The 24,640-nt window shown below is 38.3% G+C and overlaps 1 protein-coding gene across 3 annotated transcripts in view; it reads left to right on the forward strand.

Annotated features, from left to right (window-relative positions):
- The window catches only part of Cep128 (centrosomal protein 128), a 340,975-nt gene that overhangs the window by 152,848 nt on the left and 163,487 nt on the right, over positions 1–24,640 (forward strand). For all 3 annotated transcript variants that reach the window (XM_050152396.1, XM_050152395.1, XM_050152394.1), the window contains one exon: positions 4,359–4,551. In XM_050152396.1, the coding sequence (XP_050008353.1) occupies positions 4,359–4,551 (193 nt within the window). The remainder of the gene's footprint in view (positions 1–4,358; positions 4,552–24,640) is intronic.

Genomic DNA, 24,640 nt, shown 5'->3' on the forward strand with positions numbered 1-24,640 from the left:
TTTTCCCAGCCCTTTTTGACTAGATGGTGTGAGCTAGTTACTTTTGTCAAGATTCTTCTTTTAAAATTACATAGTGTCCTTACTCTTTCTCCTTAACAGTTCTTGACTTCGAGACCTTCTACCTTGTATTTTGAATTTTGCACTTTGTCACCGAAGTCATTTGGCATTACCTCCTGTCTCTCAGAGGTCACTTTCCTGCTTTATTTTGGGGTGTTTACTCATCACATCTTGAACTATTTATTATCTCTTCATCATTCTTACTGGATAGTTTTGTCTGTTTTGAGAACTTTAGCTCCCTCCATTGCTGAGCCATATCTGTATCTTCATCCAGTTCCCCCGAGCTCTATACCCCTATATGCACCTAGGCATCTTTGCTTCTGTGTCTCATTGGCTCAAGATCTTCATTCTCCAGTCTGACATTGACTTCTCATTTCTAAGACTTTGTTGCTTCTGGGTTCTTGTTTCACACTTGAATGAGTTAGAGACTTAGCCACCAATATTGCTGCTTTTTTCTCCCTGGCTGTGAGTTTGAAAGAACTGTCATGTCTGAAATAGGCAGGTTTTGACTCATCCCATGCTTTTTTTGCTTGCAGCTGTATTGCCACTCCTTGATTTCCAGCCTCCAGTATATACTCCTTTCTGAATGGAGATTATATTTTCTAAGCAGCAATCATTTTTCTGCCGAATGAGGATAATGATGTCAGCTCAACTCTGTGTTTTTCCTCAGTGCGAGTGGAAATGGTTCTTTTATCTGTCAAGGAGTTGAACATGTTTCCTTGTCTCCTGTCTTGTTGAACTTTTCATGTCTTACTGCTGTCTGGGGGGCCAGCCTCCAGGGCTTTGAGAGGAATCTACAGAATCAGCGTAAAGGAGAGTTTTCTAGCTAAGGGGGTTTAGGAAAAGGAGCATTCACACATTCTCTTGATGGCTTTCTTCTTTCTTCTTTGTTCCCTCATGTTCTTTCTCTGTTCTTTCTACTTATTCTGTTTTTGAACAGCTTATATACTCCAACAAAATTTTTTTCAGGCAATATAGGAATTACACTTGGTTACATTCTGTTTTTCACATGAATGATTGCAATGAATAGAAAAGAAACAGTAAAAAACAACATGTTTTCCATATCCCTTACATGAGTAAACATTTTACATAACACAGGTGGAAAAACAAATTATTTCAAGAACTCACATACATTTATACCCAAGCAACTTGTTGTAGATTAACCATGTGGGCAAGCAAGGTGCTTTTGTCAGATTTTTTACTGGCAGGCTGTATTTTATAGTTATAAGGAAAGGTCAAATTACTTTATTACTAATCTTAAAATGTAATCTTATAAGGAGTCTTATAAGTCTTAAACCTAAACCTTTATATATCAAAAAGAATCGGCTTTACTTTAAATCTTTAGGGTCATACCCATTCATCAATAGTTTTTGTTATATCAAGAGATTGAGGGCAAAAAATGCTTATAAGGAATTAATTTAATCATCACTTTTGGTCATCAGGCAATCTTAGCAAGAAAGTTATAGCAGCCAATAATAATTGATCTGCTTTGTTCTTGTTCCCTGACTTTTACAAGTTCCACATTCAACCATGTGCCATTCTGAAACTTTAGATTGTCTTTTGGAGTTTTTCACCTCAAACCTATTTGACAAAACATCTTAGTCTAACTTTGTTATTTTCAAAGTTTTTTTTTTTCTGCTGGGATGCACTTTGAAACCTGTGAACACATCTCCCAATATTAAGGTTAAAAGAATTTAAACTAGCTGGGCTCCTGGGACTCAATTGTAAGTCACTGACTTGAGCTCCTTAGGTGAGACTCACAGACCAGTACTGTGAAACATATCTTTGTATATTAGTCATCAAAACTCTGTAGAAGCTATGATTATCAAATTAGACAGGACACCTGGACATTGGTGGCGCATACCTTAAATCCCAGCACTCTGGAGGCAGAGGCAGGCAGATTTCTCTGAGTTCGAGGCCAGCCTGGTCTACAAGAGCTAGTTCTAGGACAGGAACCAAAGCTACAGAGAAACCCTGTCTCGAAAATCAAATAAGAAGGAGAAGGAGAAGGAGGAGAAGGAGAAGGAGGGGGAGGAGGAGAAGAAGAAGAAGAAGAGGAAGAGGAAGAGGAAGAGGAAGAGGAAAAAAAGAAGAAAAATTAGACAGGACAGCTTAGGAGGAGTCTTCTTCACAATCTCCAGGTAAAAATGCCTCATAGAACAGGATGTTTTCAAGGGATAAATATACTGTCTTACAGGCAGTAGAGATCTCCCCACATCCATTCACACCATGAGAGAAAGAGAGCTGCAGCAAACATGAAAAGGTTTAGCAAAACAGAAGATATTCCTGGGTCTACAGTTTAGGCCTTGCCTAAATGAGATTGGCCCATCAAAGAGTTTCCTACTGGTGGGCTGACACCTGGAACTTCAGTTGCCACCCACTGCCTCTTTGGCTTGGTCAGTGGCAAAGACTTCGTATCTATCAATATTTTAAATTAATGTTAGAAAGTAAGGCATACTTTTTTAAAATTTCTTTAGTCATAGTCTATTCCACTATGTAGTTGTAGTTGCGGGATGTCTATATTTATTCAGTAATGGCCAGACAAGACAGGTCCACAGACTTGGAACCTGACCTTATTTATTCAGGGGAGCTTAATTTCAGGTTTGTTTTCCTAGCCAGTGTACATTCTATGTCTGTTGATTTTTGATGTTGTTTAAGTAATAGATTGTTCAGTCATTAAAGGGCTTACTGTGCAAGCATGAGAACCTGTTCAGATCCCCAGCAGCCATGGAAAGCTGGGCCTGGAGGCATACACCTATAATTCTAGCACTGGGCAAGTAGAAATGGAAGGATTCCCTACGATTGCTGGCCAGTTAATCAGTGAGTTGAGGGAATTTTTTAAAGAAGCAAAGTGAGAGCAGATGAGGAAGATAGCTGACATTGGCTTTTACTCTCCATATACACATCATAGTTGTGTATGTGGTACCCTCCCTCTTACATGCTCATGTTTGCATTTGTGTGCACACGTGCGCGCGCGCACACACACACACACACACACACACACACACACACACACACACACAAGCTCAGTTGAGGTATGCCCAGTATATTTAGTATGTTTATAGAGTTGCATAACCAAAAGCACAAGTTTAGAAAACGTTTGCACCTAGAAAGAAAAACATAACTTTTCACTGTTACTTCACTGTTACCTTCGAGTCTTCCACCAGCTTCCAGTGCTACTCAGCCACTAACCACCTAGTTTCTGTTGATTTGTCTATTCTAGATGAGAAATAAATGCAGTCATGCAAGCATGCTCTTTTGTGATTGTCTTTTTTCAGGTAGAAGAAAGGTGCTGTCAAGGTTTACCCATTTTGTGTCATGTTGTGTTTGCCTTTTTATGCTGATGTATCATATATGATTGCTTGGCTAGGCCTCATTTTATTCATCCACTTGTCCTTAGATGAGTCTTTTGGTTTTTCAGGATTGTTGTAAATATGCTACTTTGACTATACCTGTGTGGCTTTCTCTTGGGTTTCAGTTATCTGTTCTACTTAGTAGCGTTTGGATGACATGTACTTTCACTAGCAGTTTCAGGGCTCCAGTTTCTGCACATCCTCACTAGCAGTTCTCTTGTCCTTGGTGAGCCTGGCTCCCTTTCCATCAGATGCTTTACATGGCTTGCTTCTGCCTACAGCCGAGACTGTTGGAAAACAGCTAAGCTTGGACGGCATATCTTGGGAAGTCTCAGCACTTACAGAGTCATTTTATATTGAAAGTAGAAAAAGATATTTCTATCACATTCCACTCGAAACATCTAGATATTGAAGCTGGGCATGGTTAGAGTCTTTGCAAAAGAATTGCACAGGCTAACTTAATGATGTGCAGCTGTTGATGTTATTTTTCCTGCCTATACCCTTTCTGTCTACCAGATATGTAGGATGTATGACATTGTGTATTTCTAGTCATTTTAACTATGAATATATTCATCCACTTTACCCCATCTTGAAGTTCAAGTAGTTCTATTATGAGGTGTTCTTTAAACTTTTAGATGGCTGTGCTAAATTGTCTTACATATAAAGTTAAAGGACAACCACCTCTGTTGTGGTTGGCCAGACACTATTCTAGTGTAACAGAGTACACTGGGCATTTTATAAAAATCTTTGACTTTCATAGCTTAATTCTTGAAATAACATTTAACTGCTATAACCTTTTATGCAAATAACAGGTTCAAGTTGTGTTTTAATTTGTCTTTCTTGGGATTATTGTAATGTTACTTTTTTGACTCTATAGATAGGCTTTTGTCTTCTGAACTTTTATTTTGCTTCTTACTAAGTTAATATAAATGTCTTTTTTATTTTTAGACCAAGCTCCAGTGGCTCTGCGAGGAGCTCAAGGAGAGAGAGAGCCGAGAGAAGAGCATGCGGCAGCAGTTGGTGCTCTGCCGACAGGAACTCAGGGACCTGACGGAGCACAAGGAGTCTGAGCTCCTGTGCCTGTTCGAGCACATCGAGAGGCAGGAGCAGCTTCTGGAGGAGTTCCACCAGGAGAAGAGAGGTGGGTCCCCATGCTCCCTCTCCTCCTCCTTTGTCTTCATGGGACTCTGGGGCTGGAAAAATCCTTACTGGTACTTCTTCACAGAGGACTTTTTCAAAATTGGTCTCTCTCCTTACCTCTTGCGTTCTCATCTTCCTTCACTCTGAAATTATCAGAGCGAGCTGTTGGTTCCTGAGACATTTCCTTTGGCCAGTGTCCTCTTTTGTATTTTCAAGATATATCTGTGCAGTGAGTGTCAGAATTGACTTGTTAAGACTCTCTCTTCTCCCTGATGAAAAGATTGAAGTAAAATATCCATTCATTCAACAAATACTTGCTTTGTATTGGGGAATCTCTCCCTGGTGGTAAGAGCATACCAATGAGTAAACCAAAGGAAAGGTCCTTAATTCGGCTTACGTCATACTTGCTCAGGTGGCAGAAAATGAACATGACAAATAGATGTACACATTGTTGGAGGTGTAAGATCCCTGGTGAAAATAATGGGCTAAGAAAGGTAGAGTGTGGAAGAATAATGGCAAAGTCAAAGGTTGCACAAAATTGGAAAAGTACATGTATTCATCATAACAGGAAAAAGAAAAATGATGCCTGAAATCCATGAAGTCCAGTCTGGTTGTACTTAAACCATTGCTTTATTGCCTTATTGATGAACTTTATTAAGAACCATATGAAGCTTGTTGTAGTATCCCCTTAAGAAAATGTGACAATGCCTGTTCAGAGTATTCCTTTTAAGAATAACCTCATTTTCTAGTTTTATATGCAAGGAAACATTAAGTGTTAAAGAGGAAATCATATCTTAATAGTGTTATGTGGATGCTTGCCCATCCAGCCATATTTGGAGGACTGTTGCTCCAGGCCAGTTCAGTATTGTTGGCTGTAGCTACAAGAGATGTCAAAGGGTGCTTTTCTGGTTTTCTTAATGACTGACAGTACAATTCCAGTGCTGGCTATGGACGTTTGAGATCATAGCTGTATATATTTTCTGTGCTTTAGGAAATATTCCCTAGTTAACACTAGATCACAGATCAACTTTATTGTTAGTGAATAGTATTTGACCCTGTCACTATTTCTCTGTGTTCAGATTAATGTGGCATTCAAAGTCCAAAGAAGAAAATATTTGTACACATAGCTTTGAAAGGAAAACTACTTACTACTGAGATATAAAAACGGGAAATTGTCTTGCAGCCTTTGAGAACGTAAGACCTTTGTAACAGAGAATAATTTCTCAGTTTGTTTTTAGTCAGTGTCTGTTAACATAAAATGCAAGTGGCCGGCAGCAGAGGGAATAACCACTATCTCCTTTCTGTGTTCAGCTCAGTGATTGAGAGTTTTGTCTTAGCAATAGTGGCTGCAGTTGGGCAAGCATCGAGCCAATCCCTACCCAGATGTGTCACCGTTTGTTGTCTCAATGTATGCCCAGCTTGTACAGACAGGAAATGTATTGGGTGGATCATGTATCCACTGGCACATGGAGACATGGAAACATGGAAGTTTCATGGAGGCTGTGGTTCATAAATGTTTGCATACTGTTGTATTTCCAGTGCTAGAGCACTGTGCACAGTAGGCATGCCAAGTCTTTTGAGTCTGCAAGCGGACAACTACATGCATGAAACAGCATTACTAGAAATGGTATAATACTAACCGTTAGTGAAAGAAAAACGTAATTTTTGAGTGGTGTGGGAGGAAGGGGAGGGAAATGGGAGGCTGGGAGGAGGCAGAAATTTTTTTAAAAAAATTAAAAATAAAATAAAAAAAGAAGCCTAATTGTGAGTTATGTTTTAGTTTTGTAAAGAGATATTATCTGACCATTAACCCAAACTTTTTTCCATTTTGAATTTCTTTGGGAATTTATTAAGCAATAATAACAATTAAGCAATACAGATATGGAAGACAAATCAGACTGATTAGGTAATTGAATGGCATGGTTTCCATTTGTTTAGTGACATTCTGGAATAGGTAACAATATCTGTCACTGTGGTATTTCAGTTCTCTGTTTCATTGTGTAGTAGTAGTAGTCCCACGATTTACATTTTTCTTCCTTCCTTACCACATTCTCTAAGAGATTTTTAACTCATTAGGGGCACTATACTATAGTTAATAATTGTGGCCCCCACTTTGTTTTATGATTTGATTTGCCTATTGTAACATAAAAAATTTCAAAAAAGGTGAAAAAGACAAATCTCCGAAGTAAATTGGGAGCATAGGGGTCGCAGGAGAGGGGAGCAAGGGAGGGAAATGGAGAAAAATGTATAGCTCAATAGAAACAATAAAAAGAGGGAAAAATACCCCAATGCTAGAAATGCAAACAATATTAAAACTGTTGAGTTTCACAATGGCCTTAGTTCCTAAAAGCTAACTGGGTCTAACTTTTAGGCTGTTGTGAATTTATGAGCACAGGAAAACTTCAGTGTAAATATAAGTATTGGCTAGGAGTCGTCACAATGTAAATATAAGTATTGGCTAGAAGTCGTCACAATGTAAATATAAGTATTGGCTAGGAGTCGTCACAATGTAAATATAAGTATTGGCTAGGAGTCGTCACAATGTAAATATAAGTATTGGCTAGGAGTCGTCACAATGTAAAGGCTGAAAAGGTAACAGGGAGTCAGATCAGAGTGGATGACCTCAAAAATAAAGGCAGGGAAATGAGTCTTTGGGAAATCAAGGCTAAAGGAGTTAGTTATAAAGTGTTTTCCATGACCCTTTTAGCTTTTTAAACACACGAATCTTTTATGCAGATTGAGTTATGACAATAATGTGCATAGGATTTTCTTTTATTACACTGTCAGCTTGTCAGGATGTATGATTCTTACATAATAAATGATTTCGACTTTGTGTAAGCTCAAAAAAAGAATGAATATGTACATAGGCTCAACATAGGCAGTGGAATATAGATGGAATGAGTTTGTAGACAATGATAGAAGGAATGAGAGGTGGCCACTGGATTTTCACTTAAGATATTTCCCTCTCCTTTGGTTTCTGGAGACTGTCTCTCTATTCCAGCCTTGTGTAGCCTGGAATTCAGATCTGCAAACTAGCCTGGCAACCAACCTGTATCGTTCTTACTCAATATATCTATATCTATATTTTTTTAATTTTAAAATTTCATTTTATGGTAGAGGAAGCTCATTGGTTAAAAAAATAAAGAAACTGCTTGGCTGGCCCTCATAGGTTAAAACATAGGTGGGAGGAGTAAACAGAACAGAGTGCTGGGAGGAAGAAGAAGTGAGCTCAGAGACGCCATGCTCCCCTCTCCCAGGCAGATGCGATAACTCTGCTCTCTGAGGCAGATGTACACGATGAAGCAAGCCACCAGGTCAGACATGCCGAATCTTTCCCGGTAAGACTGATGCTACACAGATTATTAGAGATGGGTTGATCGGGATATCAGAATTAGCCAGTAAGGGCTAGAGCTAATGGCCAAGCAGTGTTTAAAAGAATACAGTGTCTGTGTAATTATTTTGTGGCATAAACTAGCAGGCAGCCAGGGTGCTGGTGACGCAGCCCCGCCGCTCCAACTACTACAATTTTACATTACAACCCCTGTTCTTTATTGAACTTGCTTAACAGAACACCTGAATTACAGAGTTTCATGTTGCCCTGCCTTAATTTTGTATATTCTTGGCGCGATCAGGATTTGGTGTTTGGTTGTTTTGTTTTTCAGATAATTGTTTCTCTACCTCCGTGGGTGGAGTTTCTCTGTGTCCCAGAAGCCGCTTCATAAACCACCCCTCGAGGCTTATATTAACTACAAATGCTCAGCTGATATTCCAGGCTATCAATTACTAAGGGTTACTAGCAAACCCTTACATTTAAATTAACCCATATTTCTTATTTATGTTTTGTCACGTGGCTTGGTACCTTTTCTCAGTATAGCATGTTCATTTTGCTTCTCCCTTTGTCTGCTCATGACTTCTGAGACTCCCATGACTCGTTCCTCCCCCCCCCCCCCCCCCCCCCCCCCCCCCCCCCCCCCCCCCCCCCCCCCCCCCCCCCCCCCCCCGCATCCTCCTAGTTTGGTTGTCCCGCCTATACTTCCTGTCTGGATACTGGTCAGTCAACTTTTTATTCACAATGAGAGCGCCAAGTTTTCACAGTGTATAGGATAATCACTTCTGAGCTGATTTCTGTGTGAGATCTCTCTGTGCTATTTCTGAAACTGATGGGTGATGGCTGAACAGAAGATAAGTTCCTAGAGCTCAGTTTTGAGACAGAGAGAGATGAAGGCAGGGTCCACCAACTGTAGGCCTTTTCTTTATCACATAGACTAACAGTGAAATTCTTTTTGAGTTTTGTTTGCACATTATTAATTGGCTGTCCAGCCACACTTACCCCTTGTATTACTTGCCAAATTTTGCCAGTTTTTGAAAATTGTCATTAGTCAAAGAAAAATGTATAATAATGATATTTATAGAAGACTAATTATTATTGCTTAGTTCAAAGAAAAGCAATATTTTGTTTTTTGTTGATCATTCCTATTGGGGAAACTGGGAAATATGTTATGGAATAGTAGATAATAAAGAATAAATTTTCTACAATAAAATGCATGAGGAAGATAAGAATGAGCTAGAGTAAACCCAGACTCAATAATTGGATTACAGTGACCCACAGGGTCAGACAGACAGACAAGCCAACAACATTTGCCTGTAATTCAGGATAGAATTTATTAAGAAGCAGCACCTTGGGTTTTCTTCAGAACTGACATAAAGAGTAAATGAAAGAAAGATCAATAAGGCTGCTAGAACAAGGGCGGGGTTAGAGTATAAAATTAGGAAAGATAAATTGTGTGGGAACCCCTCCTAAAAAAAGACAACCACATGAATACTGAATTTCACATTGTATTTTTCATGTAATAGTAAAATAAAACAAATTTATATTTTTGTATTGAAATGTCAGCAAGTGTCCGAGCTCTCTGTTGACTTGCTAAATGATCACTGGAAATTAGCAGTGAAATCCTCATTGAGAACCCAAATGTGTAAGGTGCCATTTGATTTCATTTTTTTTAGTATGTGTCTTAATTGTTAATGTGAACATAAAATGATTTAAAAGGTTTTCATAGCTTAATCTTAGGTATTTTTCTTTCCCATAGAGTCTGATAAAAACTGGTTTGTTTTATTTGTTTGGGAAATTTGTTACCAGTAATTAGAGTTGATGACAAAGAAATCAATTTACCTAAGTTCTTTTTATTATCATGCATGTTATTAATGATTAATTATGGTCATATTATTAAGCATTAAGCTGCTTTTGGATGAAGATAATTTAATGTGTTAATTATTGTGTGGTACCACAGAGGTTGGGTTGGAAATGAATAGACTGACAATGATTTACTGTTCAAATTTTTGCACGTTTAAGTAGAAAGTAGGCCTCAGGTACCAGATCAAGAGAAGTGTCAGTAAGTAACGGCCTTCTTGTTATCTTAGAGTGTATGAGAATTTATGATCTCAGAATCTCTAAAGTCAAAAGTATATTATAGAACTAATAGTGGTACCCTCCCTGTTTTGATGTGTGACTATGTGAAAATCTCTGTTTCTGTGTTTTTATTGTTTTGTTTCTACAAGCTCAGCCTCTCTGGATTCAGTGCTGTGATGATAGATGGTCTGCGTCCATTTTCTGTAAGTTACTATTTGGTAAAACTTCCCAGAACTCTCTGCAAGATTTCAGCAATAGCTTCCAGTTAGCTCTTCATCTGTTCTCAAGTGACCTGGCAATCCTGCCCTTCTCTGTGAAGTGGGCTTTGTATAGTCTCCCATTGCCTCAGCCAATTAAGACCTTAAAATTAGGCTTTGAGGAACCCTGCCCATGCTTCCAGAAACATAATAGCGCTACTTTCATTGAAGGAGATGAGAAGTGTTTAAGTTTGGCCAGTGAACAAAGCAAGGATAAAAACAAGTGCGAAAATCATAATTAGCCCTGAATATTTTAATGCAAAAAGGGTATCAGTTTTTGGACACTATTTCGCCATTATGTTAGATTTTCCTCCGTAATTTATAGTTCACAGTTTTCCCCCTTGCTTCTTATAGGAGCGATTAAGTTATAGAATAAGACATTTGGAAAAGGATATTACATCCTTCCTTTGGAAGAAAATAGCTTTGCTGTGTTCGGTTAGGCACAAGTCAAGGCATTTCTGTTGCTGTAAGCCTGAGTAAAGTTCTAGAATGTAAGTTCTTTAGAGACTCTCTCTTTGATTTGGCAGTGAGCGTGTGTTTTCTCATGGGTTTCGAGCACACATGCATTTCTGTTGTTATGAGTGAACACCCTCATCTCTGTTTGTAATAGAGTGACGGACGCCTTTGTGGGCTCCTCCTTTGAGGATCCCGTCATTTTGCACTGATGAAATTTTTTGCTCACCCTACCGTGCTTGATTGGTATTGTCATTTGTAAAAACTGAAGGAAGAAGTAACTGAACCCTCAACTGTCAAAAGAGCTCCCCCTTCCCCCCTCCCCGCTTTGGCTTGTTTGTCTGTTGTGAACCAGAGAGGGATGACAAGATATAGGATCCAGTTTCAAGAGCAAAAGTATTCAGGAAACTTGTTTTGTTTTATGATACTGACATTGCACCCATAGCCTTCCTTACACATAGGAAGTTAAGAGTTCTATGACTAGGCTATATCCAAGACTCATGGAAGAAAAATTACATAAATTGCTTGCTTATTTATGAACATTCTGCCTCATAGATAAGAAATGCTTCAAATACTTATTTTTTCATTAGATTGAGAATGGCAAATTATATTATCCCTGACACACTAAGTATATTTGCTATGTCTTTTCTTTGTGAATATTAGACTTCAAAGAGCAGAGGTAGTTCTTTGGTTTTGTTTTGTTTTGGAGAATTTATCAAGTATGTGCTACCCCAGTGATAAGGGCTTGGCATCACATGACTGCTAAAATTATGTGTTCTACCACGTTGATCCTGCCTACCGCATGGCAAGATGCTGCTTCCCAGCAGTGCTGCTGTGATGATTCTAATTAGATGTTCTTTATGGCTTAAGACACTCTACACATTGAACAACATGTAGCTGTATATCCGTATCCCTGAGCTCCAGTGGTTCCTACTATGCTTGGATTAAGAAGCATGTCCTCCCCCATTCATACTGGGTCACCTTGCCTTGCCCAGCTTAATACATGGGGAGGTGCCCACTCTCACTACAACTTGATATGCCATGTTTTGTTGATACTCATGGGATACGTGCCCTTCCCTAAACAGAAACGAATGGGGAGTGGATTGGGGTGGAAACAGAGGAGGGTGTGGCAGGGGTACTGGGAGGAGAGAAGGAAGGGGAATACTTCAGCCGGGATGTAAAATAAATACAAAATTTATTCAAAAAAAAGAAAGAAAATAAACTCTTAATAGTATAATGGCAAAAAAACTGAGAAAGTGTGTCCTCTTAAATTTCTTTTTCTCTGCCTTCTCCCTCCCCCCTCTGTTTCTCTTTCTTTCTTTCTTTCTTTCTTTCTTTCTTTCTTTCTTTCATTCTTTCTTTCTTTCTTTCTTTCTTTCTAGAAGTGCCATGTAATGCTATCTAAGAATGTTTACCTCATAACATCAATTTAGCATTGCCTCATATATTAAGTGGTATTTTGAAGCAATTTAAATATACACACACATATCTTTTACCGAACTATTTCTTTCTTAGTTCGTCTCTTCATTTATTCTTCTTCTGGAATATTCTGTAGCAGATTTACATAGTTATTAAAAACTATACAAGTGTATGTAGAAGAATGCTGTCCAAAAACAAAGACATAAATATTATCTATAAATATAATTTTAACTTGTCTTATGACAACATTGAAAAATTGAAAATTAATTTTAATATAGTTACATTGCTATGTATTAATTATGATAATATTTAATATGTGAAATATTACTGAGGGATTTAACGTTCTCTCGACTGAGCCTTCAAAGTAAGTTACACATGTTATTCCACAGCACATCTCAGTTTCAAGTAGCCGTATTTCCCATGTCCACTATCTGTTGTCTCATGACTTCCTTCTTGGAAAACACCGGCCAGCAGAGGCATCTGTATTAGTATGAGCAGCTTTGATTTAACCTCACACTTCCACCATGACTTCTGGATAACACTGATCTAATAATTAATTTGAACAAAATCTTAGATGGTGATAAAGACTTAAATACTCCTATTAACAGCTGAAGCTGAGAATGAATTAGTGGTCTTTGGAAAGAAATTACAGGAGGCACATGTGGATCGGGTGAATCTAAATCTTAATTGTATTTTGTCATATTACCTCCAGAATTTCCCCTACAAGAATTTTAATGCAAAACCACACAAAGACTCAACCAAGAAAGAGAACTACAGGCCAATCTCACTCATGAACATCGACGCAAAAATCCTCAACAAAATACTGGCAAACCGTATCCAAGAACACATTAGAAAAATTATCCATTATGATCAAGTAGGCTTTATCCCAGAGATGCAGGGCTGGTTCAACATACGAAAATCTATTAATGTAATCCACCATATAAATAAACTGAAAGAAAAAAACCATATGATCATTTCATTAGATGCTGAAAAAGCTTTTGACAAAATTCAACATCCCTTTATGATAAAAGTCTTGGAGAGATTAGGGATACAAGGGTCATACCTAAATATAATAAAAGCTATTTACAGCAAACCGACAGCTAACATCAAACTAAACGGAGAGAAACTCAAAGCCATCCCACTAAAGTCAGGAACACGACAAGGCTGTCCACTCTCTCCATACCTCTTCAATATAGTGCTTGAAGTTTTAGCAATAGCAATAAGACAACATAAGGGGATCAAGGGGATTCGAATTGGAAAGGAAGAAGTTAAACTTTCATTATTTGCAGATGATATGATAGTGTACATAAGCGACCCCAAAAACTCCACCAAAGAACTCCTACAGCTGATAAACACCTTTAGTAATGTGGCAGGATACAAGATCAACTCCAAAAAATCAGTCGCCCTCCTATACACAAAGGATATGGAAGCAGAGAGGGAAATCAGAGAAACATCACCTTTCACGATAGCCACAAACAGCATAAAATATCTTGGAGTAACTCTAACCAAGGAAGTGAAAGATCTATTTGACAAGAACTTTAAGGCATTGAAGAAAGAAATTGAAGAGGATACCAGAAAATGGAAGGATCTTCCTTGCTCTTGGATTGGGAGGATCAACATAGTAAAAATGGCAATTCTACCAAAGGCAATTTATAGATTCAATTCTATGGTGATATTTAAGATACTCATCAGTCTGACTACAGGGAAAGGCCAGTTCGGGCACCCTCTCCTCTATTGCTTAGGGTCTTAGCTGGGGTCATCCTTGTGGATTCCTGGGAATTTCTCTAGTGCCAGGTTTCTTGCTTGTCCTATAATGGCTCCCTCAATCAAAATATTTCTTTTCTTGCTTTCATCTTTGTCCTCCCTCCATCTCGACTATCCTGTCCCTCAAGTTCTCCTCCCCACTTCTTTTTTCTCTTCATCTTCCCCTTTTGCCTTTCCTACTCACCCCATTCCCATGCTCCCATTTTTTTTCAGATAATCTTGCCTATTTCCTTTTTCCAGGTGGATCTATGTATGTTTTTCTTAGGGTTCACCTTGGTACTTTGCTTCCCTTCATGAACTATAGGCTTTGTTTATGGCTAGTATCCACTTATGAGTGAGTACATACGATGTTCATCTTTCTGGGTCTGGGTTACCTCACTCAGGATAGTTTTTTCTAGTTCCATCCATTTACTAATTTCAAGATGTCATTGTTTTTTTACTGCTGAGTAGTTTTCCATTGTGTAAATGTGGCACATTTTCCATTCTTTGGTGAGGGGCATTTAGTTTGCTTTCAGGTTCTGGCTATACAAATAACACTGCTATGATCATAGCTGAACAAATTTCTTTGCACTATGATTGAGCATCTTTTTGGTATATGCCCAAGAGTGGTATTGCTGGATCCTGAGGTAGGTTGATTCCCAGTTTTCTGAGAAATTGCCATACTGATTTCCAAAGTGGTTGTACAAGTTTGCATTCTCATCAGCAATGGATGAGTGTTCCCTTTCTTCTACGTTCTCTCCAGCATAAGCTATCTTATCTTAGCCATTCTTATAGAATTTAGCACTTTTACTTTTATATATGTGCTCCAGAGAAATGAAAACATATATTCTATGGAAGTTTATATATGCATTTTTATGATCACTGTGGTCCATGCATTATTATGTTCACAGTGGGCAGTGTTCACAGTGGCTAACAAACCAGTATAGGTGTATGACATACTTGGATTTTCAGGTTATTGTGTCCCTGAACAAATAGCTGGAGTTGGGGTACATGGATCTGATATTAATAAAGGTAGCTGTAGATGGAACATTTCCAGAGGTAGATGTGAGTCAGAGAGCTGGGAGTTGTGAACCTTTGTGGGTATATTTCCTGGTCCCTGCCTTCCTCCATACTGAATGAGTGCACTTGCCTTGTGCATGATTTGTCCTTATGGAGGCTTTTGACCCTGACAGCTGGCCTCCTTTTCCTTCCACCTTACTTCCCTACTATAAAACAATCCCAATAGCTCCCTAACTCATGGATAAATTCAATGTGAAGTACTCACAAAAGGATTAGCATTAAGTAATAAAAATAAATATAGTATTAATACTTCTCAGAGCATGAATGAATTTTGAAAACATGAGAAATGGATGAAGTCCAAGTGAGAAAGGGCCATGTTAGATGACACATGAGTGAACTGCTTTGAATGAAGTGAAATCGTTATAAACTGATGAGTATGCCATCCACGTAAAAATTATTCTGCGGCCGGTGAGATGGTTCAGTGGCTAAAGGTATTTGTGGTCATACCTGATGATCTGAGCTTGTCCCTGGAACCCCCGTGATGTGAGAACTGAACTGTACATAATGATTCACTCAACAACCCTCTCACCTCTACTTGATGTGTCTCAGACCCATCTCATCCTGTACTGTGGTCCATGTTTATCCTTTGCCCTGCCATTGCTGCGTTGCTTGAAATTGCTACATTATCTTACTGTAGCCTCCTGGTTTGGTTTTTTTCTTCAGTCAGTAATGAACATTGACAGATGAGAAGACTGCTGTCGTCCTCCGGCCTCCGTGGCTACTTTCCCACTCTGTGATATACAGCTGTAGGCCGGAGTTTCTCTGTAGTTTCCATTACATTTGTTGACAGCAGTCTGGAAATATGGAACAGAAATCATCTGGAGTGAAGTTACTTATGTTTTAAATACCTTTTATTATTCCCCATTGTTACTGTTGTTTTGCTATGAGTTGTTGTATTTACTATTAGTGACTGCTAATCTTTCAGTGTCCATCATTGGCTCATTAAGCTTTAGCATAGGTATGTACTTTCAGGTAAAAACAGCATATACACTGGAAAATTTGTTACTTTCCCGGTCTTTGGCACACATGGAAAAATAAATCTTAGACTGTATGGCCCCTTGGAAGAGGGGAGGGCACTTTATGCACTTTCTTCCCTACTCTGCCTAGCTCTGTTCTGTGTTAGTCTCTTTAATCCTCACCACAACTCCTCACTAGGTGCTGCCCTTACCCTCCTTGTTTCATAGAAGTGACATAATTTCCAGAGAAGGGCATAGCTGAAGGTCACGTATCCTGCCAATGGATTTCACGCACTCCACCCTTGCTTAGCTCGCCAGTGACTCTCAATCCTGTGCCCCCTGTTTTATGAAGCTCTGCCTGCTAGTCTCATTTTTGCCTTGGGCTGTTTGTCCTTTTATATTCTGCCTAATATATTTTCTCTTAAATTTTTTTCCCCTGGATTTTTTTTTTTTTTTTGTGATTTCTACGTAGAGCAACTTTGAAAACCCCCCAACTTGGGGCTGGGGATATGGCTCTGTTGTTAGCATGTTTGCAATGTAAGCATTAGGAACTGTCTCTGTCTCCATGTTAAAAAATGAATCTGGGCATGTTGGTACATCATCCTAATGCCAGCCCTGGGAAGGCTGAGACAGGAGGATCATTGAGGCTTACTAGTCTCTGAGCTTAGCTAGTTGTCAAGCTCCAGACCAATGAGAGACTGACTCAACAAAACAAAGCAAAATACAACAATGTTCATATCATCCACAGAAAGACATCTAAGGTTGACCTGGCCTAAAATGTGTATGTACATGTGTATACACACAAACACACACATGCATACACTACCATCCACATATCCGTAGAAGCAGATCCACACATGAAACAAAATAGAAAAAAAAAACTTTCCAACTTGCTATGTCTTTGTCATGTATTTTTGTGTGTTTGTGGGGTACTATATATACATGTATGGAGGCTTGTATGTGGAGGCCATAGTGTTTGTCTCTCTTAATCATTCTGCACTTACTTCTTGAGAAAGGGTTTCTCACTGACATTTTAACTCATTGATGGGATTCTTCTAATTTAGTAGATTAGCAAGTCTCAGAGACCTACCCATGAGTTCTAGGGCGACATATACCTACTGCTGTGCCAAGCTTTTTACCCGGGCTTTGGAGATTCAAACTCCCCACCCAGCTCTTACATGTGCCTTCTGTATTACATTTACCAGTGTTGGAAATGATGTTACTTATAAATTTTAATTATCTGTCCTTTTGCTCATGGGTTATACCTGACAAATAGTTCAAGCTCAAGACAGTTCTTGTTTACTGTCTGAGTGGCTTAGGTGAGGTAGGATCTTACTTACTGTGAAATTACTGTGAGGCTAATTTTCAGGATATTAAATGCATGTAACAAAGAAAGTATGTCTATAATATTTACTATAAACATAGTTTCATGATTTTCAAATTTTATTTTGATTTTGTACTTTTAAAATAAAATAATAATTATACTTTTCTCAAATATCATGTTCTTTCAATTGACTGAAAATTAGAAATTGCCTTTCAGAATGATATTATTATAATTGTCTCATAGAGACTGCTTTTTCTTGTGTCCAGTATGGGGAAAGTAGTTTTTGCCTCTTGGGTTCTTATGAACTTTGAGGTGATGCTGTGGTGAGCATGGAGAACACACAGGGCATTTACGGCTTACCTAATGAAGAGCTTAGCTGTTTTCTAGATCCTTCTTATCTGGGTCTAGTGGATTCAGGGCTGAGCCAGTCCAGTGTGTTTGGTGCTTTGTGTTTAAATGGACAAGCACACACACATAGATATACTTTTGTACACTCAGCTATGAGCCAACAGCCTTTCTCAGCTGATGAATGCCTTTTTTATATTAAATGGGAGACTCATGTAAGTGTGTGTGTTTCTTCCTGAATTAGTGATTCTAACTGGTGTACTCATGAGGAAAATCTAAGATTCCTACTGTAGTCACATATCTGAAACAACACACAGGCTTATTTATGGAGAGGAATATTGTACAATTAGATGCCCAAAATTTAATTTTGGAATTTTGCACATATCTGCCTTATTGCAAAGAATAAATCTTCAGTATATTTTTACAAGTAACTATCTTTCCCAGATATTAAAATTGGATCCCGTATGGATCAATAATGAGAGAATTAGATTTTGCAGCTTTGGTCTACTCACAGTGTGTGAGATAAACACTAGACACTTCTAAAAAAATATGAGACTGCAGCACAGAATGGCTGGTTTCCAGTTGCCTTTTTCATAATTTCTAATAAACATTTTAATTAATTGAATGCATTTTCATTCAATTAATTTGATTTTGTGTGTGCATGTGTTATAGGGTAATAAATGTAACTTATATAAAATTAAAAAGACAGCCGGGTGGTGGTGGCGCACGCCTTTAATTCCAGCACTCGGGAGGCAGAGGCAGGAGGATCTCTGGGAGTTCGAGGCCAGCCTGGTCTATAAGAGCTAGTGACAGGACAGGCTCCAAAGCTACAGAGAAACCCTGTCTCGAAAAACCAAAAAAAAAAAAAATGATTATTATCGATTCAGTATTTTCACTTACCTGGAGCTTTAGTGATGTTTAACAGAAGTGTCTGCAGACCCAGCTCGTGATTTAATGTATGTACTACTTTAAACTGTTTGTGGGAAAAGCAAGGGACCTTGTCTGCCCTGGAGAAAGTGATATTCCAATAGCTGAGATGCGTACATTCATGCATCTTTCAGTGTATTGCTCTAGGTATTCTTGAAGATAAACTGGACAGAGATAGCGAGATATAATTGTGAGTGGTATCCAAAAGGTACTATTTCAGCTTCAAAAGGAGGGTGCTAGGTCAGAGGTCAGGAAGGAACCAGTCCTCCTTTAATATATGTGGAGTTCTCAAAAGATCGCACTTGATGTTGAACTGGGAAAAACCTTAGGTGTGGAGGAGTAGATTTCCTTAGATGAACATTGAGGAAGGGCAGCATGAGGAGAGAGACATGTGCAACTGGGGCTGTCAGATTAGAAAGTCTTCTGTATAAGACACCCTGTGTTTTCCAGCAAGTCTGATTCGTTTTATTTATAGGACAACGCTGGGTGCACGGGGAAGCATGTTTACCTGTAACAGCTTCCACATAAAGTGCTCCTGTCTTCTCCACAGTGATTTTATTAGTATTGGTGACAGGCAGCTGTGGTTTGGTTCAACTTGCTAGTATCTCTGCCTTAATTGCTTTATGATATGATTAGATTTAACTCGTGTTCTTTCCAGCTAGGTCAGGTTGTTCATCATCTGTGGAGAGATGAATTTGGTCCAGGCTTGTGCTTCTCAAGAAACAGTTCGTAAGCTTAGGGCATTTGCAAATTGGCTGCATCAATTGAGGACTGAAAAGCTTTGGAACTTGTTCCTGTGGCTTCTAACATCAGTTCAGAATATCAGTGTGGAATAACTGGTGTGTTACTGACTGAGATAGTTTGATAGGGAAATTTATAAAACAGGTAACAGCAAGAAAGTCTTGACGGCTATTGTGACTCTTGGTAGCTTCCTTAGGAGGCTTGTGAAGCACTTCCTTCCTTGTACTTGGGATAAGGCATTGGGATAGGGTTATGGGTTTCTGCCAGTCCACTCTGCTGTAGAAGCGCCGTCTCCTGTACTGTTCTGTGGGTCCTCTGACCATCTGCTCAGAGGAAGCTGGGCTCTTTTTGTAGTTGTATACAGATTCCCCCAGAGCTAATGGTGGCTGAAAAGTCTGTTCTGAAGGGACAGTGGGGTTTGCCTGTGTTCACTGGTTCACTGATTTTCACTGCTCAGTGCTGGACATGGCTGGTGCTTAAGGAAAACCCCTAAACTATGGACTTCCACTTATGTCATGGAAAATACACAGTCAGCCTGCTCAGATCTTGCAAGCTTTTTTGGGGACCACAGAAATTGAAATGATTAGGAATCTTCAGTAGAACACTTTGGAAAATGTGCATAGCACTTTTCCTTTGGTTATCCATCCCAACACCTTGACTGTGACTGAGGCAGGTCTTTGTATTACAATTCCTAATTTTCAAACCTTTTTAAAAAATTATCTTATTAATTTTTAAAGATGTAATTCAAATTAATTTATTTTATTTTAATTTATTTTAAAGAGGCTTGTTGAATTATGATATTAGGTACTAATTCTCTGGAGATGTCCTTGTGTCATCTATGAAATTAAATTAGGAGAAGCAAATTAATTTTGTGTATTCATAGCAAAAATCAGCTAACCAAAGTGAATTGACATGCAAATAGTTCAGTCAGTAAATACCATTAGCTTGGGGAATGTTTGCGCTCCAATTTAAAGAAGAAAGATATCACTATTGCAGTGTAATGTGTTTCCCTGCTGTGCTAGCCTCTGGCATTTCTGTTTGCAGGAGGGTGCTTAGTTTTATGTTTTTCACCCTATGCAAGTATGTTAGTATATATATATGCAAACTGTGAGCAGTCACACATTCATATGTGTGGGGCGCAGTCTCATGAGTTAGTCTTTTGACACATAGACAAAAGGTTAAGTAATAAATAACTAGTATCTGAAGACTTCCTAAGTGTTTTCATTGGTCTTATATGGTCTCAGTTGAACATGTGACTCTTATCTATGGAGAACATATGACCCCATCTAAGGAAATCATGAAAACCACTAATGAAAGTAGAAAAGCAAGATTAATTAGCTTCTTGTGCCGAAAGAGCATTTTATTTTTAGCAGCTGCGTTCAGTTTTCTGCAGTGGATGAATGTTTGTTCTATTTGTTAAGTCACCAAGATTTATTTCTGCTCTGGAGTATGCAAGTTAATGCTCTCAGCCAATACTTATTTGCATCACTTAAAAGGAACTGTTGGACAATTTACATATCAGATAGTTTATTTCCCAAATCTTATTGTGGTTTCTGAATTTATCTGGGGTGAATGTTTTTCTAGAATTGGTTTGGCTGTCAAGCCTTGTTATTTTAAATCAGTTCTGATTTTTTCTTATTCTGCTCAAGAAAGTAACCAATTAAAGTCAATATATATGCTATAAATTTCCTATTTGTGCATCATTTGGATAAGTTGATGTAAGGACAAATTTATTAATTTGATGATTTTAAAAAACCAGATCATTAAAAACATCTATTTTTCTTTATTTATTGAAAATATATTTTTCTTTCATAATATATGCTGGTTACTGTTTCTCCTCCCTCTGCACCCTCTAGTTCCCCTCATTTCCCCTTCCATCTGAATCTACTTTCTGTCTCTCATTAGAAAGAAAACAGGTTTCTAAGGGATAATAGTAAAATATAACAAAATACAAAAATATTAAGATAAAACAAAATTGAACATATTGGAATTGGACAAAACAGCAGGAAAAGAGCTCAAAGGAAGGAACACGAATTAGAGACTCAATTGTTTGCACAGTCAAGGGTTCCATAAAAATACTAAGCTGGAGGGTGTAATATATGTATGCAGTGGACTTGTGCTGACCTGTGCAGGACCTCTTCTTGCTGCCTCACTCTCTGTGCGTTCCTGTGGGCTTTGATCATGTTGATGTAAAGAGGGCCTTATTTTCTGGATGTCTTCCATCTCTTCTGGCCATTACATCTTTCTGCCTCTTCTTTCTCAGGGTTCCCTGAGCCCCGAGGGAGGGATTTGATTGAGATGTGCCATTGAGACCCGTTTATTCCAAGGGCTCTCACTCTGTGCATGTTGTCTGGCTATGGCTCTCTGTGTGTTTGTTTCCATCTACAGCAGGAGGAGGCTTCTCTGGTGATGCCTGTGGAAGGCGCGGTTCTATGAGTATAGAAGAATGTCATTAGAGGACATTTTATTGCTGTATTTTTAAGACAGTAGTAAAAGTATAGGTCTCTTATTTCATCTTATAATCTGTTCAATAACATTTAAGATGTAGGAATAAGAGTCTATTCATTTAGTGCTTATGGTACTCCAAAAACTTTTAAGGATATTTTAGCCACATTATGTAATATCAATAAGTTATTTTTCACTATATATTTTTGTTATTTGGATAGGTGGGTACAGAAATAGGTATCAATCCAATTGGTAGGCAAATGGCTGGGTATAGATACATTTCCTATGTAGGATTAGATGTTCCTTCCTTTTCTCTGTATTAAATAGGATTTATCGTCATACCTTGTAATTGTGGGCTCTCCTACAAGAATAAGTCAATAAAGTATTGTCTAGTAACAAAATATCAAGAAAGGGAGGAGTGACCAATGTAACAAGCTGGGCAACTGTGTGTGAAGCTCTTTTACTGTTGGAATTATATTTCTACAAGGTACATCCTTTTATGTTGTCTATCCTTAGACTTAACAAGTAGCCTCAGCTATAAGAATAAAGTGCATTTATATCCCTGAAATTCCCAGGTTTAAAAAAATAATCACTGTTAGTCAGAACTAATTTTTGTTTGTTTTTTGCAAAGGAGTTTCTGGATAGTCACTTGCTCTTAAGTTTTCTCCCTTATTGATTTGCTATTAATGTATTGGAGGATCACATAGAAGCAACTACAGTGTATTCATTTCCACTTCTTCAAATTCTCAATATTGTTGACAATAAGTAACTAAGCCTTTCATTATAAACACGCCATTGTAAATAGAATGTGAGTGCTATTTATATTTTTGAGAATGAAAAATGAAATCGATTAATACATGTCAGATATTGATACTGGGGTTCAACCTGAAGACCTGAAAAGCAAAGCAGCAAAAGCCACTGGCTCTTACCTTGACCTCAATCCGAAATGGCAATCCTGATTCCAGGGTTCTCAGAATGAGACTGTGTCTGAGAGTTGTCTCCCCCCCCCGTTTCATAATCCTCTTTAGTTCTGGGATTAGAGGTGTGCCGCACCTGGTTTCTCTGGCAACTAGTGTGGCTACTGGGATTAAAGGTATGTGTTACCTGTGCTGGTCTGTAAGACTGACTAGCGGGGCTGTTTTATTCTCTTATTTTCAGGTAAGCTTTATTTATTAAAATACAATTGAAATGCGACTAGAAAAAGAATAAAACAGCTTTGAGCAACTATCTAACAAAAAACATCAAAACAGGGCTGCTGATGTAATTGTATTCAATTGGTGGTATGCTTGCCTGGTCAGCACAGGGTCCTGGGTTTGAGGTCACCTGTGACTGCACAGCAAGTCTGAGGCCTTCCTGAGAAAAAATGCCTCTGAAAAATCCTTTTCAAGAGAAGTACACAGTACACGTGAAAGACCACTCCCCTTCTCTCAGACACCTCAAATATCCTCAGAGACTATCATTCAATACAAAGTTAGTTCTCTCTTGTACTAATATATTTGCTCTGTGCATAGACCCAAGCACATTTATCTTACACTGGGCATTAGAAAGCCGATTATACAGTTCATTTGTTAGAATGAAAAGGAAGAATATCCAGTAAGATCTGAAAATGGAGAGAAAAATGTTAGTTCTGCCAAATATTAAGAGGTAATATAAAACTTTTATAAAAAAATGAAAGAACAGCCATTGGTACAGAATAGGAAATCCAGAAATAGGTTTAATACATGCTTAGAGAAATTTAGTTTACAGTAAAGCTGGGATTTGAAATCATCAGAGGTGGATAGGCTTTCAAGTAAAGATGCCATAAAAATTGGATATGCATACAAATATAAAATTTATATTGTTAATGACAGTATCTACTAGTATAAGTTTTAAATAGCTCAGATATTTTAAAATATTTCATTTAAATATTGTAAGATATAAGCACATGGCTGTATAATCTGGCATCAGGCAAAGCTTAACTATTAGCTAGGTTTCATAGGCAGTAACGGAGAAAAAAATGAAAGTTTTGGTTGTGTGGAATATGTTTTAAATTGATAGGAAATGCACACTGCAAATAGCATGCAGAATTAAAAAGTGTGGTCAATTAGTTTCTAGTATTTCACAGACCAAACATAGTATTTACACGGCATTTGAAAAAGTCCACTTGTGTGACAGTGTCTCTGGGGTGAGGGAACATTGTTTATGGAACTGTAAAATGGTATGGCTCCTTTTAAAAAGACTTTGAGTACAGTTACTTTTATTTTTGGGTTCTTTAACACTAATGAATCTATGTTAGAGATACAGTGGAAATAATAGGAAGTGTCCACTAAATACTGCTATTGTAGCATGGTTTACATTGGAAACTACTAGGAAGAATCCAGGTGTTCTGGTAATTGCTTCCATCCATTAGATTGCAGTGGTCGGTGTCTTGGGGTGTAGATGGAGAGCATTGACTTTGCCTTGATGATAGTTGTAGGAGGACAGGGTTTCTCAACTGTAGGATCGATCTGCCTGCCTCCTTTCAAATAGGCATAGAAATTGCCCTGACTACAGTTCTATTAACAAAGGAAGAAATGAAGATATAAGGGAGAAGTGAGGGGTAGAAAAAGAGTGAGGAGCTTAAAGGTTGAATATCTGTGTTTCCCAGGTGTATATTTTCTTTTTTGTTTACGCCTCCATTTGTAGCTCTAATTTGTAGCCCCAAAATAGCTCTTTACCTTCTGAAGAGCTAGCCGGCTAGACTCCACCGTAAAGAGCTGTGTGCATGTTTTTTTTTCAGATTCAGTTGTGATGGGAAGAATTTGTAAACTTAGAGCAGAACCACTGAGTTGTCATGTGTATGTAATCGTTACACATATTATATTATAAAAAGAAAATCTGAAAAACCATGGGATAAAACCGGACTCTCTGAATATGGCGGACAATGAGGGCTGCTGAGAAGCCAAGGACAATGCCACTGGGTTTTGATCCTACTTCATGTTCTGGCTTTGTGGGAGCCTAGCCAGTTTGGATGT

Source organism: Alexandromys fortis, unplaced genomic scaffold (genome assembly GCF_014885135.2).
Source record: "Alexandromys fortis isolate MF-2015 unplaced genomic scaffold, M_Fortis_MF-2015_v1.1 scaffold_47, whole genome shotgun sequence".
In the NCBI taxonomy this organism is placed as follows: Eukaryota; Metazoa; Chordata; class Mammalia; order Rodentia; family Cricetidae; genus Alexandromys; species Alexandromys fortis.